At 38.5% G+C, this 18,096-nt stretch overlaps 1 protein-coding gene across 1 annotated transcript in view; it reads left to right on the top strand.

The window, feature by feature from the left end:
• Window positions 1–18,096, top strand: part of Nalcn (sodium leak channel, non-selective) — a gene marked incomplete in the record, with an annotated part of 412,798 nt that overhangs the window by 7,349 nt on the left and 387,353 nt on the right. Inside the window, 2 exon segments of the mRNA XM_017794878.1 lie at window positions 11,759–11,905; window positions 16,302–16,484. Coding sequence (XP_017650367.1) covers window positions 11,798–11,905; window positions 16,302–16,484 — 291 coding nt within the window.

Raw genomic sequence — 18,096 nt, 5'->3', positions numbered from 1 at the left:
GCCTATCTAGAGTCACTCTCTTAAAGAAGATCAGCTCTCCTTCACCCAGCATTAATCAGCGGCCCAATAGTTCTTCAGCTAAGATTGGAGCCTGCTGCTCATTTCCACAGTTCTATGCTGGATTTTTGTCTGAATAGTTTACATAGGTCTTGTGCATGCTGACACCATTGCTGTAGGTTCATGTGAGCAAAGTCCCAGGAGCCTGTAAAAGTCTATTTACATATGGTCATTCACCTCCTCCTCCCCTGACTTTTACAGTCTTTCTAGCCCATCTTCCCCAATGGCTCCTTAGCTCTGGGTAGGTGAAGTTAATACAAGAGTCCTGTCCAAGGACTCACACTCTTCAGGCTCTCTTATTCTCTATGCTATGGTCATTTGTGGCCCTTTGTGTTCACTGCCTTCTATTGCATGAGGGAGCTTCATTGAGGAGAGATGAGAGATACATTAGTGTTCTCTCTACTCCTTATTCCACTATGTTCCATGAGCCTTAGGGGTACAGGTTCCATTGTAAATGTGTCATTTGGGGTTAGGCATTTCACAGACACATTTTCTCTGTGTGTGATCAAATGTAGAACTCTATAATAGTCCTTGTCTGATGCAAAAGAAGTGTCCTAGTGACTAGCATACTTCTCTGTAAATATAAGGATCCATATTTAGCACATAGTAAGAAATTACACTTATCTAGGGATGTGACAGCCTTGGAGTTTTCTCTAAGATCTATAACCTCTCTGGACATGTGCATTTGGCTTAGTTCATGAGCTCCATCCCACTGAGTGGGCTTTAAGTCCAATTAGATAGCTGTTGATTACCCCCAAGATAAAATTTCCACTACTTAACCAATGTAATTTGCTGTGCAGGTCATTGTTGTGGTTATTAGGTCTTAAAGCTGGGGTTGGACCATCAATTGATGTTCTCTCTTAGCAACTTACATGGTGTCCTCCAAAACTATAATAGCTAGCCTTCAGGGGAGGTGGCTTCCAGTCAGATCCAGCTCCATTTCTCCAAATTCTGTGTCTGAAGTATGTCCTGTCTTCAGCAATAGGGTCTTAACTTCAAGTTCTGGGAGATAGTCATGGATTGTGGCAATAGCCTGTGTAATTTTGGGAGTTTCTTGTATTACCCTGGCCAATAACTGGAAGGGAGGTTTCTTCTGTCTGGCACTGTTTCTTGTTATATAGCTTTCAGCTATACACAGACGCATGTTAGAGATTTTGTATGTGTAATTTTTCAGTAGGTTTTTGAACTATTACATTTCTGTTTTTCTTTTTTATACCAGCTAAGCATCATTCATATCCTATAATTTAATAAACTCATAGCTATGAGATTTGGCTGAAGTTTGAAAAACAGACAATATTAGAAAACATAAAACTGGGATGGACAGGAACCTTTCAAACATGAAAAAATGGAAACTTGTTTAATATTTCCAAGGACTAAAGCTTAGACATTAAATTATTTGTTGTAAATAAGAGGTTAATAGGTAATAATAGTTGTAAATTTGGGAAGGCTTTATCTTGAATTATCTTTTCCATTTCCCCCACCTTAATATATCAATATTTTATGACAAAAATAATTTTAGCTTTGTGGATCCTTAGCAGTTTTCCATTTTTCTATTCATTAAAAAATGAATGTAACTTTGTAGATTGGACACTGGTTCAAGTTCATCTTGTGGGGTCTCCATGGCCTCTCTGAACAGAAAGATGTTCCCAAATAGCCCTCTGTGCAATTTCATCCACTAGGATCTAGTAAGCTTATCTAGATTCACTCCCTTAAAGAGGATCAATTCTCTCTCACCCAGTAATATTCAGTTGCTAATAGTTCTTTGGCTAAGGTTGGGGTCCGCTGCCCATTTCCCCAGTTCTATGCTGGATTTTTGGCTGATTCAGTTTGTATGAGTCTTGCATGCTGACACCATTGCTACAAGTTCATATAGGCAAGTTCCCAGAGGCCTGGAAGACTGTTTCCTTATGTTCAGGCACCAGCACTGGCTCTTACAGCCTTTCTGCCTCCTCTTCCTCAGTGGTCCCTGAGCGAGTATGCCCTTCTGTGTGCAAGCACTCTGTTGTATGAGGAAGCTTCGCTGGTGAGAATTAAGGGATGCATTGGTATTCAGGTAGTGAGAATCTTTTAAACCTCTGACACTTCATGAAGAGTGAGAGAGGCTTCAGAGACCACTCTGAGACAGAAAATGAGATTCCTATAATTATATGATCATGATTTTTAATCTTGCCGTTCTCTCCTTAAAAGATTTTCACACACCTGTGTTGTATTCAGGATAGCTCAAAACATTAGGAAGTCAGGTTTTTTTTTTTCTCATTGTGGAGGGGGAGAGGACAAGGGCTCATTCAAGAGGTCAGCTGCATTTTCCGAGGAAAGGCTGAGAGAAGCTGTTTATCCTCCAAGAGGACCTGACTACCTTACTTTGTGATCAATATGTAATCTAAAATCATCAAACTCAGAGAACAATGAGAGTTGCTAATCACAGGGCATAAAGATTCAGTTCCATAAGGTAAGCCTTAGACATCTGCTCTATTGCATTGTTTCTATATTTAGCAACATTGGGTCCCTAAAATCTGTTCAGAGGAGAGTGCTTCTGTTAACAATACTTACCACATTAAAAAAGTTTTAGACAAACACATATACACATACGTATATTGCACTACTGAAGACTGAAGCCCGGGCCTTGCATATCCCAGGCAAGCACTCCACCACTGAGCTACATCCTCAGCCTTGTTTTCACTTTTTGTTTTGAGATAGGGTCTCACTACCTTCTCCAAGCTGGCTATCAACCTGCTCTATAGCTCAGCAGGCCTTGAACTTGTGATTTTCCTGTCTCAGACTTCTGAGTAAGTGGATTACAAGGTCTGCACCACCAGTCCCAGTCAAGAGTTACTGGCTGTTTTGTTTTAACTGCAGTGTGTTAAGTAAAACAAATACATGCTGTTCCCTCTGCCTTACTGTTTTAATTTGGACAGGCTGGGTTACAAGGCAAAAGGATCTTGGGACATTATAATTTTTCCAAATTCTTTTATGAAGACCAATAATTTTCAAAGGTACAAATAAATTTAACTTTCATAGTTAAAAAATTAAATAGAACAATCCTTGGTAATGCAATTACATTTTTTAGCATATTTATAGAAAGTACCAGAAAAATACCATGCTGTTTTTCTTTGAAATTTAGGAAATGGACTCATAAAAAGTAAGGATTCATTTCCTCTTTCTAATTAGTGTGTTGAACAAAGGCAGAGAGAAAGGAAGAATCTGTCTTGGGAGATGGCCCTGGATGAATTTGGCAGCTTCTGTGTGGTCACTCACCTTGGGTGGGCTGATAGTCCTGCTGGAACTAGACCAGACTGTAGCATTCTGTTTTCTGTTTCTGCAGAGATTTAGTGAAGATCAAGACACAGATGAGTAAGTACCCCAAAAGAAAAATTACATGTTGAAGAGGGTGATGAGAGAGGCAAATGCAGAAAAAGAGGAGAAAAAAAGAGTGAGAGAGGGGAGAAGGGATGGAAGAGAAAAAAAACAGCTTACAGCCCCAAACAAGTCATTTACTTTCATAGCAAATTAGACTGAAAATCAACAAGCGTCCTGTAACCTCTGGGAAGGGAGGAGGAGCTGCTCTGCTGTGACTCCCACAGGGATGAAAATTTCCATAGCCTTAGTTCTTCATTGTGGTCTGGACACATAAGAGTCCAGGCTGTGTTTCAAAGAAAACCATTCATCAATCCCCAACACCCTGTCTTCCCTCTAAGCCAAATCCAGGTAAGAGTTTGGGAAAAGCTGCTCCAAATATCTGAAGCTCCTAAGCAAAGGATCCCCAGGGGGATGAAGAAAGGTAGATGATTCCATCTGTAATTTAAGGATTCTGATAGAACGAAGGTGTAGAGGTCAGACTCACAGGGAGAAAACCTAGGACTTGGATCTCTGGTGGCTTAGCACACACTAACCATGTAACCCACACTGGGCACTTACCCTCTCCAAGTCCTCAGTTTCATGGTAGAAATAAAACAGAAACCTGCTTCATTTAAGTGTGGTGAGAAAGCGATGAAATGATCCATGCAAAGCTCTACAAACACTCAGCAAATGTGAGGTGTAATTGCTTTAAACTTAAACTTTAAAAGTCACTTCCTTTATGTGGGGCGAGACGGCATACACCTTTAATCCCAGCAGAGGCAGGTGGACCTCTGAGAGATCTGTGAGATTGAGGCCAGCCTGGTCCACACAGTGACTTCCAGGTGGGCTGGGACTAGGGAGACCATGTCAAGAAAGAAAAGAAAACAAACACATACAAAACTCACCACCTTTAACTGTAAATGAAAACTATTTAAATAGCATAATTTCAAACATGTAGAAATACAAAAGTTCTTATTAGAAACTAAAAGTTGGAAAGGCGAGATGGCTCAGCAGGTAAAGGCACCTGCCACATAATCCAGACGACCTGAATTCAGTCCCTGGATCTCACTGTGGAAGGAGAGAACTGACTCCCCAAAGTCCTCTGACCTCCATACATGTGCCATGGTACCCCTGTACTTGCACACACATACACACACACACACACACACACACACACACACACACACACAATGATAATGAATAAAATAGAACTTTAAAATTGAGAAGTCAGAGTCTCTGCCTTGCCTCTCCTCCAAACCTCATGCTTGGATTTTACTTGATTCTAACTCCTAGGAGTCTGGACATGTTGACCTCAGGATTTTTATTTATCAAGTGGGGATAACACTTAAAGACATGGTCAGACCTGGAGACCCGGAGACCTGGAGACAGTGCCCGACACAGAGCAAGGTCTCAACAAATGTTTGTTCTCTGCTTTCAGGTGAAAAAAAAAATCCATAATGCACAAGTTTGCTTCTCTGTGAAATTATGAGCAGGTGTTTATGGGTTATTGGTCTGCCTTGAGAAACGATCAAATGCATAAACATACAAGCAGCCTCAGGAATCGGAATCTTTTGTCACAGAGGTCATTGCACACAATTGCACACAGCTCCCAGACTTCAGAAGTCTTCCTTCAGATTTCCTAATGTGCAACCATTCTCTCTGAGTTTCCAGAGGCGCCTGCCACCTCTGGGCCCTCCACTTCATTACTGGAAACTTCTAGATAAGACAGCTCTTTTTACAGACCGAACAACTACCTCTTAGTAACTTCTAATTGGTATCTTCTATTTAGACTGAGTTTCTCTTGATAAATTCTGTTTCACTGTGTTTTCCCTAAATTTTGAACAATAAACAGGAGCAAACTCATTTAGTCACATTTATTCATTTGGTCGACTCTTATCAAGGAACAGAGGGACAGAGAACATTACAGAGCCAAATAAAGTTGGCTGTGTGTGTCCTGTGCTGTGGATTTTGGATCTGACCAATAGACTTCTCTCAGTAAATTTCCTTTTGTTGCCTTAGTAACAATCTTCACAGACAGATGCCCGTTTCTTCTATCCCACATCACAAGAGAAACTGATTCGCAGTTATCATGCTCTTAGAAACTTCAGTTAAGAATTTATGAGGAAAAAGCTAACTCAGGGGAGAAAATCTATCAGTTTAGGAAGTAAGGTTATCAGATGTGAGTAAGTAAAAATTTTCCCTATAGATGTGATTGAAATATACTAGAACATTTCTAGGATTCACCTTAAGGAGTATGATTAAGTGAGCAATGTTTTTAGAAACCAAAAAGGCTAGTTAGATTATTTTGATAAAGTATTTGAACTTTCAAGAAAAAGAATAGATATTTTAAATAAACTGGTATTGAGAAAAACTATAAAGTAAATAAAGTAGGGGCTGGAGAGATGGCTCAGCGGGTAAGAACACTGGCTGTTTCCCAGAACCCATCTGGCAGCTAACAACTGTCCGTAACTCCAGTTCCAGGGGATCCAACAACCATGGGCATTGCATGACACATGTGCACTTACCTACATGCAGGCAATACACACATACACATAAAATAAAAATAATAAATAAAATATTTTTAAAAGTAAATAAAAGCAGATTTAGTATTAGAAGATAGGAATGTCTGTACAATTCTTACAAATAGTAATTGGAGCAAAGAGAATTCATAACGCTCATATTTTGTAATTGGAATATGTTCGAGAAGTAACTTTCTTTTTTGCTATCTATTGAATAAAATACTTAACATTTAATTCAGTATCTTTTGCACTGCATTGTTTTGGTTCACACACAAGGTCAGCTTTATGAGTAAGGTTCCTGGAGCTGTAAAATTGTTCTTGTAAGAACGGAAGGAGCTACTGTATGATATATGTAAAACAGTGCCTGGTACAAATAAGTCCTCAATAAACATTTTTATTGGAGTCTGTTTTTACACAGAGTAAACATAATCTGGACAGAGGAAATGAACCAGATGAGCTCATTATTTATCCTGGAAAACTGCATGTTTCCAGTAGCAATTCAATGTGTGTATGCCTGTATATGATGTGTGTGTTGTGTGTGTGGTGCATATGTATATGTGTTGTGTGTGTAGCATGTGTATATGGTGTGTGTTTATAATGTGCAAGTATGGTTTGTGTGATGTATGTGGTGTACATGTAGTATGTATATTGTGTGTTTTGTGTGTGTATTGTATATTGTGTGTTTTGTGTACTTAAGTATTACAAAGAGTAGGGGTTGATGTTGTTGTATTGGCAAATATAACAGCACCCAAAGAACCAAAGGAACCTAATGACAGCTGTCTTCTTTAGGGATTCTTAGAACAAAATGAGTGCTGCGAATTTGCCAAAGGAGTCTTTTTCTTTGTTTAATTCTTGCACCGGGCGTGGTCATGCCTGCCTTTAATCCCAGTACTTGGGAGTTCAAGGCCAGCCTGGTCTCTATAGCAAATCCAGGCCACCTGTGATTACAGGGAGACCCTGTCTCAAAAAGACCAAAAAAAAGTTTTTTAGTTAAATTAAATAATTGGGACTATCCAGGATTGTCAGCAGGAAACAAAGAAGACACAGCTGGATAAAAGATTTGAAATCTGATGAAGGTTGAAGGATGAAGAGTGGTGCACTTTCCAGTCAGAGTGGAGCTTGTGGGTGCCAGATGAAAGGTCCCACCATGGGATTCAACTCTAAACATGGGTTTAGATGAAGCAGGCAGTTTTGAAGCTCTAAATGCCTTTGCAGTTCTTGGCTGTTCCTTCAGTGCACGTGGCAGTGCCTGATGCAGAGCAGGTGCATCGCATTTGATGTGTGAATGAATGAATTAGTGAATGAGTGAATTAGGAGCAGAAAAAGAACTAGATAAGCCATAGTTTCCTGGGCTTCAGGACTATTCATATAAAAAATTTGAGTTCATTTAAAAATTGATAATCCATGAACACGGGGAAACTTTATTTGTGTCCTCTTCAATTTCTGTATCAATGTTTAGTGTTTCATTGTATAGATCGTTCATCTCCTTGGATAAATTTATTACCAGGCATTTTATTGTTTTGTATCTATTAGAAATGGTGTTGCTTTCTTCATTGTTTTCAAACCAATTGCTGTTAAAATACAACAATGCTACTGGTAGATTTTTATCTATTGGTTTTTCTATTCTGCAACTTTACTGAATTCATTTATTAATTCCTTAAAGCTGTTTGGTGAGGTACCTGCAGTTTTCTAAAAGTCATATCATCTGCAAACAGGGACAGTTTACATTCCTCCTTTCCAATTAAATGAGCTTTCTTCTTCTGTCCTGATTTCTGTGCCTAGCACCCCAGATACTTTGCTGAATATCAGTGTGGGAAGCAAGCATGCTTGTCTTGTTCTAGATCTTGTTCTAGAAATATTTAAGATTTTCCCTTTTCAGTGTGATGTTAGGTATGAGATGTTGTATATGGCCTGCATTGTGTTAAACTGCATTTTTTCCACACTTTCCAACTTTAGAGTTTTTATCATAAAAAGGAGTTAAATTTTGTCATTTTTTCATTTACTATGATGAGCATATGATTTTTATTTTATATAGAGTAAAGGACATATTAAAATTCCAATCTAAGAGCTTTAGAGATAGCTCAAAGCACAGTATTTGCCAAATATATGAGAAATCACATTTGATTGAGAGGTTTGATCCCCAGTATTGCAAAAAACAATAAATACGCGCACACACACACACACACACACAGACACACACACACATGGCAGCCCAAATTTGAAATCCTATGACCTAGAAAGGAAACTCATGATAGTAAGAAAACAAAGGGTCAATATATAGAACAAAGAAGTAAGAGGTTGCTACTGCTACTGAGGATAGATGCAGTGTAAATCTGTGTGGTCCTTCCACTGTTTGTGTAGAGCCTGTAGCATTTAGGGTGGTAGGATTTGGGACATGGGAGGGAAGAGAGAATCAGAAGGATACTCTACCTTGTAATTCTGTTAAGATGAATTATGAGGTCACCTTGTATCTAAGAGAGAGGCAGCACAGGTACATGACTCTGTATTTGGCAGTGGGACACTAGTAATGGACATTACACATGGCAGCTGGACTAGGAAGAAGACATGCTATAAACCATAACTCAGAAGACAGAAGAAGACTTCAAAGATACAAGCCTGAGAGCTCCAGAGATGAAAAAATGACCCACAGTGTTGCAAACATCTCATGGTTAAACAAACAAACAGCAATTTCATTTCAAGTTGCTTACTAGAGGGTAGAGATGAAATAGGGACAATGTATGCCAATAGAGAAAAATTACTATATGGGAGCAACTGGATTTTAATCATTTAAAAGAAAGCAATGAAGCAGAGTGTTTTCTCCCTGAGTTGCTGTTAGTTGATTCTGAGTAAAGGATTTATCAATGACCATATTGTAACTGTGCAGCTTCTCCCAATATTAAACTGTTTATATATCAACTTCTAATAATTGTGGAAAAGCTGATGAAAGCCATGCTTTTCTAACCTGGTGGACTGCCTTTAAAAGGCAGCTCTGGAGATAAAAAAATGTGGCTTATAAATGTATAATGTTGATAAGGAAAAGATACACAGGATCCATTCCCATCAAAAGAGAAAGCTCATCTATGATACGTAAATATCCCTTTTTGTCTTTATCAAGGCAATTATAGTGTTTTGTGAATGCTTATATTGACTCAATGTCAGCAGAGGTACAGAGCAACACTAAGTATATAGGAAAGCTGCTGCAACCAACTGCCCTCAATTTATTTATTTTATTGCTTGACTATTTCTAGAGAGTTCAATATTGCTAAAACAGTCAAAGATTCAGTAATTCAGGAGGTGCTTGATAAGTTTTAATGTATGTGTGGATTCTCTGAGTTTGACAGATCATTTCCTGGGCACTGTTGGATTTGGTGGCATGTTGGCAGCTGGTGAAAGGAGTATCACAGTGAGTGACAGCTGACGTCATTCAATTACAGTTGAACTCTTTTCATGTATCAAATATTGCCAAAATGGATACTTTTCTCCCAAAATAAATTATGTGTATTTCTGAGGATAAATCAAACAAAAGTCAATTTTGCTTCAAGTAGTATTTTGGTAATAAAAGTGCATATAATTCAAATGTCCCTCAATCTTCACTGGCGCTGTGGGAAAAAAAAAATCATGGGTAGGTCGCCACAGTCCTCTGCCTCATCTTTGAGTACCACTGTAAAACTATTCTTCTTCCCTTTGGTCAGGAAGGTTTTCTCAAAGATTCTCCAACCAGCCTTTGGATAAGCAGGAGCCTGTCATTAAAGAGGCATCTCAAATTAAGGCTACCAGATGTGTTCCCCCCACAAGTAAATCAGAGAATAAGCATCATTTGAATATTCTGCATACATTTACATGGCATGTCAAGAGTGCCTAACTTCATTTATGTAAAATAAAATTGATTAGTGAAACCTACTGCAAAGCTCACATTTAAATTCCATGTTCAAGGCAATGACAGCTTGGCAATACTTAGCGAATTTTAAAGACAAGTGGCTTGATTTCTTCTGGGAATAAGAAGGTTGGGAAGTGGTACCTACTCAGATGGCTTGAGAAACACAGCAAGGAGAAGTGAACCCTCAAAAACACGGAATCATTCAGAAGTTTTGTCCTTAGTTGTATTTTATTTTCTTTCTCAGTAAAAACTGCAACTGCACATAGTTACTTACACTACATATTATTCATGTTCCTCTTCTTTTATGATGAGGACTGAGTTCTGCTCATTTTCTTTAATGGAGTTTATTCCTCCAGCTCTCTGAGGCACCAGGAAGGAGAGTCAGTGAATATTGGTGTTGAAATGGCCATATTTTCCTGACTTGCCATTCCCATCTCTGTCCACTTCTTAGAAGAGCCGCCCTCTGTCATCTGTCTTTAGTTGTCTTCTTGAGTGTGTTCAGCAGCCCAGTGACCAACTCCCAACATCTTAGGCTTTGTAATAAGACTGGACTTGTCTTCAATCTCAAGTTCACTTAGATAGCATTGGTCAATTTGTCACTTGACTCAAGGGTATCATTTCTCATGTGTGCATATAAAGACAAGATGCTTCTTCTTCCCAGGCATGGTAGTGCATGCTTATACTCATAGTATTTGAGAGGCAGAGGCAGAAGGATTGCTGCATGTTTAAAGCTAGCTGGGTCTACACAGCAAGTTCCCAGCCAGCCAGGCTGCACAGTGAGATTCTATCTCAGTCAAACAAAGTAAAACACAAGAAGCAACAACAGCAACAAAGAAACAAACTAAAGGTTTTTCTTTCTGTTAGGACCATGATACCGATTAAATAAACACCACTAAATAAACACACTTGCCTCAAGTAATACTTATCCAAAAATCATAACATGTTCTTCTTTAAGATTCAAGCCATGGATCTGGGTCCATACAAAAGCACAGCAACGATCCATCCAAAGTCAGCCTTCAACCAGGCACTGTGCCACATGCCTGTAATCTCAGCACGTAGGAAGTAGAGGCAGGAGGATAGCTATAAGTTCAAAGCCAGCCTGGTCTATGAAATGAGTTCAAGATCAGCTAGGTCTGAGACCATATCTGGAAGATAAAGAAAAAAAAGACTCGGACAAGTGTTAATCAATTTCTTTCTGTGGACTAAAGAGTAATTAGGTACTTCTTCTTGGTAGCACCTCTTATTATATTACACTTGTTTGCCATTTGACAGATAGAAGATAATCCTTAGATGGCTGCTAAATTGTGGAAGGTGGTAACAATGGCCAAAGGGAGGTGACACATAATAGAATGTACATGACCTGGAATTGTAAAAACAAGTGGCAAGCTAGCATCTTCTTCAGGTGCAGGTGATGAAGAATTGACTTTAGGGTAGCTAGAAGACTTTAGGGCATCACTACATTCATAAAAGGGAAAGCAGTCTCTATCTTCTGGAGTGTCTATCTTTAATCTCTGTGGTATTCACCTTTCCTCAGACAAAACCATGAGATCAACTTGGGACTATTTTTGGAAACAGGAGATGCCTGTGAATGTCATAGTAAAATAACACAGAGGAAAGCCCTAGGGATGAATGGTGTCTTTCATCTGAATTAGCCAGCATGGTCCTGGCAGTGGTAGCAGCTCTATAGAGCAAAAATATCCCTTAGTTATGTGTACCCAGAGAAGCAAGTCATTTTACTCCAGACCACATCAGTGACCTCCAAACTGCTGGTGAAGTACATAAGATAATCTGTTGGGTTGGGTGAAAACAATATTTTATTAATGTCAATTTTATCTGATGCTTTTTTCATGTCTATTTATGTGTGCTTGCTATATACAATACCACAGTACAAAATTTATAGATGAAGGACTCAGTGTTTTTGATGGGAAAGAAGGTAGTTAGATGATTAACTCTCTTTTTCTTTTCTCAGACTGTGGTTTTGTATCTGCCCCTCAAAGCTAACTTCAGCATGCTCAAAAGGAAGCAGAGTTCCAGGGTGGAAGCCCAACCAGTTACTGACTTTGGTCCTGATGAATCTCTATCAGACAACGCTGACATACTCTGGATTAACAAGCCAGTAAGTCACTTTTCTGAAGTCTGGAGAAGCACATGCTGATATAAGGGAAATTTGATTCATACATTCAAAACTCATATGCTTTAAACTATCTGTTTGAACTGCAGTGGAATATGAATGAGTCTCAGAGTCTGGAAGTTGGAACTATTCAAATAGAAAGTATGAAGTGCATGCTCACATTGGAATATATACCCGGGATGGTGGTCTGCATCCTTCCCTCCCCTCCATGCTCTAGGCACACAGTCCTCAGACAGTGTAGAGATCATTTCACTTCCCAGGTTGGTCCAAGATGAGCCACTACTCTTAACTGATGTCCTTTCCGTAACACTCTGAATATGCATGGACCTCTGAGACACTAGGCACGTGTTCTGAGTCACAATCTTTGAGTCAAAGACTAAGCAGAAAGTTGAAAGTGTCTCTCTACCCAACCTTCTATGCCTAAGTAAGCTAATGGGAACATGAGAGGAAGAGCTACCAACCAGATATTGCTGTGTGCAAGAGGGCACAGTGGTCAGGACCAAGACAGGAAACTTTACTCTTAGGTCTTGAAAGTTCAGCTACTCAAAGCAAGACAGGAGCTACTTCCTTATTGAACACAATTGTAGGTGTGAAGGAATGAAAGGAATTGAGATGTTCTTACTGCTTGTGTCTCCCTTAAGCAAGACAAAGATGGTCAGACTGGGCTTCCTCTTATGCTTCTCCAGCCTCCTCACAAATCTATGTATATTACACTTTCTGCTGACATTATCTTTCTGCCTTATGGTCATTGAACCATCCCTGTGACTCTCACTGCAAATTAAAATGTGTTGGCATCACACCCATGGCTCTTCTTAAAAAAAATTTGTTTATTATTTTTTATTTTATGTGTATGTGTGTATTGCCTGCATGTAGGTTATAAGCAAGCTCTACCCTGGTCAGCAAATTCCCCTTTCCTGTGTCCAACTTCCATCCACTAGAGCCTCAGAAGACACCTCCTGCTCCCGCAGGCTTCTGGCTTGTTCATATTAGTGTGTTTTATTCATGTTATTTCCTGGCCCTCTAAGTTCTATCTCAATGCCTGCCTGTTAGGACCACCTGTGATTTCATACCCTCCCTGTCCTCCTCATTTGCCTCTTCCTCTGATAGAAAAAAAAATCTGCTTTCTGTTTATCCTCCTTTAAATTTGTGTGTAAATAAAATGGCATGCTACATATAAATATAAATACTGTTGGACCTCTGTTCCACATCTATATTGAACCAACCACAAGTTAAGTTTTTGTTCTTATTTTTTGAGACAGAGTCTCACTATGTAGCCCTGGATGGCCTGGAACTCGCTCTGCAGACCAGGCTGGCCTCAATCTCACAGCGATCTGCCAAACTCTACATCCTGAGTGCTGGGATTAAAGGCTGTATATCTGGCCTTTTCTTTTCTCTTTTTCTTTTTTTCTTTTTTTCAGTGCCCCCCCAACAGATTGAAAATATTTGAAAAAAATCTGATTGGTAATGAATATGTACATTTTTTTTCCTTGTCATTATTCTAGAAAGAGTATGGTGTAATAAACATTTACTTAGTTTTAAATGTTATAAGTCATCCAGAGACGATTTAAACTATACAAGAGAATATGTATAAGTTATCTACAACTATTACCACATTTATATAAGGTAGTTGGGCATCTTCAGATTTGGGCATCTGTAGTGGTGTCCTAGTAGCAAACTTCCAGAGATGCTGAGGGGTCATTACATATGTAATGCTTAATGTATACTGTACTATAAATTACACATGTGTCAGATTGTGTCTATTTGTATGTCCTCAGAGCCCAGAATTCATGATACATAGCAAGTCTTCCACTCATGTTTAGGGAACTGCACGGACTAGAAAATAACTCTTTTACTTACTTTTTCTTAATGTCTAGCTCATTCAAACTTTCTAAGAATTTTTGAAGATAGTGTCAAAGTTATATCAGAGGCAATAGTTGAAATTCTTAATGCTTAATCATAATTCTTCAAGCTCAAAATCAGTTTGTTGTGAAAGAGCCCATCTTTTGAAGTACTTGGTAATTCAGTTCTTTATGTTGGAGTGTCCAGATGGAGCTAAATTCAGATTGACATTTATCAGAAGGCTTCCAAACTGTATGCAAAGTATATCAGCCCTTGAAATAAGTTGAAAAATATGTGTCATATGTGGTGCAGGATTGCTTGCATTAAAGTTTCATACAAATATTGTATTACTCAAGCAAATATTAGAATTCAGTCATCACCTCCAAGTGTCTGAGTCTTCTGTAAGATTCAGCATGGATAAGCATTGCTCTTTTTCATCTTAAGGATTTGCTAGTTTTAGAACTGAAAAATCCATCTACTGTCAAACTAAACCATTCTTCCAGTGGGAGTATAAAATTAATAAATTAACATGATTATATGCCTATATATACATATATATTGTGTATGTATGTGTATGTGTGAGTGTGTGTACATGGGAACAATGTGCACTGAGTAATTCACTGTAAAATTAATTCTATGATTTTGATTTGTAGATGCAACTAATCATTTTTTTATCCTAGGCATTACTTCCTCCCCCTGATTTCAAATATATTACAAAGCTAATTATTTGTATTTTTATTACAATACAATCAAAATGATATACATAAAATAATACAAATCAATGGAACAGATCAAAAGGCCCAGAAATAAATATGCACATACATGATCAACTGATCTTTAATGAGAGTACCACAAAGACAAAATTTTTCTCTTCAATAACAGCATGTATAAACGGAATATTAACTCATCTAATACTATATACAAAAGTCAATTCAAAATAGATTAATGAGATGTAAGTAAAGCACGAGACTATGAAAGTCCCAAAGAACATGACTCCATAGGCCTTAACACATATGACAATGCATTAAATCCGCTTTGAGGCTATGGCATGGGGTGCAGATAGGGGAAGGGTCTAAATAGGAATAATATGTGCAAAACGCACAAAATTCAATAAAATATATATAATAAAAATACTTTCATTATTTAGAAAACAATATTAAGATTTTCCAGGTATTACTTTTTATGATAAAGGATTGTATATGAGCGTATTGGGCATATATACATTCATTTTTAATTCTTTATTCTTATTTTGGAGTTAGTTAAAATCATTAGACAGCACATTGATGTATGCTGGAATTGTATATAAACTTGATTTAAAATTTTAAAAAGAGATTCTGGGCTAAATTTGTAAAAAAACATTTTCTCCAAAGTAAAGAGAAAAATCTCAGGACTAGAGAGATGACTAAGAGCACTTATTGTTCTGGTAGAAGATCTGGATTTGGCTCCCAGCACCCACATGGCAGCTAACAACTGCCTGTGGCTCCAGTTCCAGGGAATTTGATGCCCTCTTCTGGTCTCCATGGACACTTGCACACACATGGTATACACACACACACTCAGGAACATACACAAAGACACTAAAGTAGTATGTTTGTTGGGAAGAAGAGTTTCAGTGGCAGAGAGAGGGAACTGGAGTTAAGGATGGTTTGTAGCCGCCATGTGGGTGCTGTGAATCAAACCTGGGTCCTCTGCAACAGCAGTTGTGCTCTTAACTGCTGAGCCATCTCTCCAGCCCCCCAAAATAAACAAATATTTTACAAAAACAGAGAGAAAACCACGTTCATTATCTTCTTTCCATGTGTGTGCGTGTGTGAGTGTTAGAGGACAACTTTTGTGAGTTTATTCTTTCTTGTATAATTGGGTTCTGAGATTGAACTTAAGTCATCAAGCTTGCATAACAAGTGCTTTTATCCACCAAGCCATCTCACTGCCCTGGCGTGTTTTTTATATAGGGACATTATATATGATATAATTTTTTAAACCTATGTATAGTAAGTGTTAAATGTAAATTCATTTTAAAAATCGTAAGTGATCTGCTTTGATTCATTAAAAATCATTTGCTATTCTGGCCAGGGTGCCATGTACTGGAGAAGTTATATTAAATAGAATACGGTTCCTGATTCCAGGTGCTTATAGTACAAGAAAGAAGAAAATTCACATCAAAGTTCATTATGACTATGTTCATAACACATAACTTAATAGAACCAGAATTTTCCCATAGAGTAATCTGATGGCCTTGAAACTAACTTTAAACCTTGAATTTGGTCCTTATTAATGTGTAATCTCAGGAATGTCTCTTAACCTTTTCATAGTCGTAGACTGTTCATGTGGAAAATCAGCTGCTTTAAGAATTAAGTATTATAAAATGTGTAAAAATACTGAGTACATTATATGTACTTAGCAGATGTCTGTTTCCTGCTTCCTTACCTCTGCACTGGTGAACAGCTTTAACCTGAGCATTGTTTTCAAATACCATGGCTCCTAAGGCATGCCAAAGGCCTCAGTGTGGACGGTCACAAAGTGCTTTGGCTTATTCTTTCAGTGGGTGCACTCTTTGCTGCGCATCTGTGCCATCATCAGCGTTATCTCGGTTTGCATGAACACACCCATGACCTTCGAGCACTATCCTCCTCTCCAGTATGTGACCTTCACTTTGGACACTTTATTGATGTTTCTCTACACTGCAGAGATGATAGCAAAAATGCACATCCGGGGTATTGTCAAGGTGAGTATTTCCATGTCACTTAAGTTAATAAGGTGCACTGAATGTCTTAAGTAGTTCAGTAGTATCTTCATATTAACCTCCAGAAAACAACACATTTTTATTTTATTGAGATTGGAATTATTTTTAAAAGTACATAACTAAAGAAATTGGTAGAAATATGTTAGTTTAAAGCTAGTTACATTTCATAAGGTACAAAGCCTTAGCATATCTGGAAAAGGAGCTAGGTGGTCTAATTGGAGGCTACATGAATCTAGGGTCGGGTGTATCATGCCACCTAAAGCTAAACCCATGTCCTGTCATGATGATGGGGCTCCAGTATCGTTGAGGCACTTTAATATTTGTTGATGCACTGAACACAAGAGAAATGTCACGTGACAAATTCAGAACATAATGTCCTTCTGCAGGATGTCCTTAACCTGAGGTATTTTGAAGATGTTAAAGGGCAAAAGAAAGGGCACAAGATGTATAGAAAATGGCCAGCAAAGTAAAGAGGGTGTACCGTGCAATTGGTACATGGGAGACAAAAATAAATTACAATTTTAGTAAAATAAAAACAAGGGGAGAAAATTTCTGCCACAGGGTATCCGTTCTGTACCACTCATCTTTCCAAAGATTAGAAATGTGGGGTGAAGCTGGGCCTCGACTAGTTTACATTGTACCATTTAGAGAAACAGTGGTGTAATGCAGGCTTCAAGATTTGACAAATGGCAGATTGAACTCAAAAGCAAGGATTCACACCGTGTAAGGATTGTGAGAATTGATATTATTTATTTATTCACTTATATTTTATGTGTGCACATACATGTTTTGCTTACATGAGTGTAGGTGAACTACATGCATGTAATGCCTGAGAATTGATGCCTGAATAGCTTTTGAATTTTGTCAAATTATTATTTTTCTTCCCTTGTAATAGATTTCCTAATGCTGAATCATCTATATATTCCTGAAAGAAAACCATTGTTATAAAGCATGCCATCCTGTTTTAGTGTGCCATTTGATTATATTTTCCTCATTTTGAATTCTGTTCCAGTCTTTGTCAGGTTTTGGTATATTTTCTGTGCCTGTATGTGCCTATGCAATGTGTGCGCACCTGTGTGGGAAATGAAATTGTCTGAGAATCAGAATTCTCTTCGGTTGCATTACAGCATAAACCTCTTGTGAAACCCTCGCATCTGTGTGTGTGTGTGGTGTGTGTGTGGTGTGTGTGTGTGTGGTATGTGTGTGTTGTGTGTGTGGTGTGTGTGTGTGGTGTGTGTGTGTGGTGTGTGTGGTGTGTGTGTATGGTGTATGTGTGTGTGTGTGGCGTGTGTGTGTGGTGTGTGTGTGGTGTGTGTGTGTGGGGTATGTGTGTGTTGTGTGTGTGGTGTGTGTGTGGTGTGTGTGGTGTGTGTGGTATGTGTGTGTGATGTGTGTGGTGTGTGTGTAACACAAGTGAGTGCTGAGGCCTCACTTTTCCTGTCTCTTTATTTTTTGAAACCACAGAGAAAAGACTCTGCTCCTGTAGCCCTAGAACACCTCATCCTGAAGGTCCTAACACAGCTTCACTTTCTGCCAAAAACAACAGTTGGGCTATGCGGCTTCCTCTTCAGATATGAGGGAGAGCCCACATTAT

The sequence above is a fragment of the Nannospalax galili genome, unplaced genomic scaffold (assembly GCF_000622305.1).
Source record: "Nannospalax galili isolate Female #2095 unplaced genomic scaffold, S.galili_v1.0 scaffold287, whole genome shotgun sequence".
Taxonomy (NCBI): domain Eukaryota; kingdom Metazoa; phylum Chordata; class Mammalia; order Rodentia; family Spalacidae; genus Nannospalax; species Nannospalax galili.
This window is presented reverse-complemented; position numbering and strand designations above follow the sequence as displayed.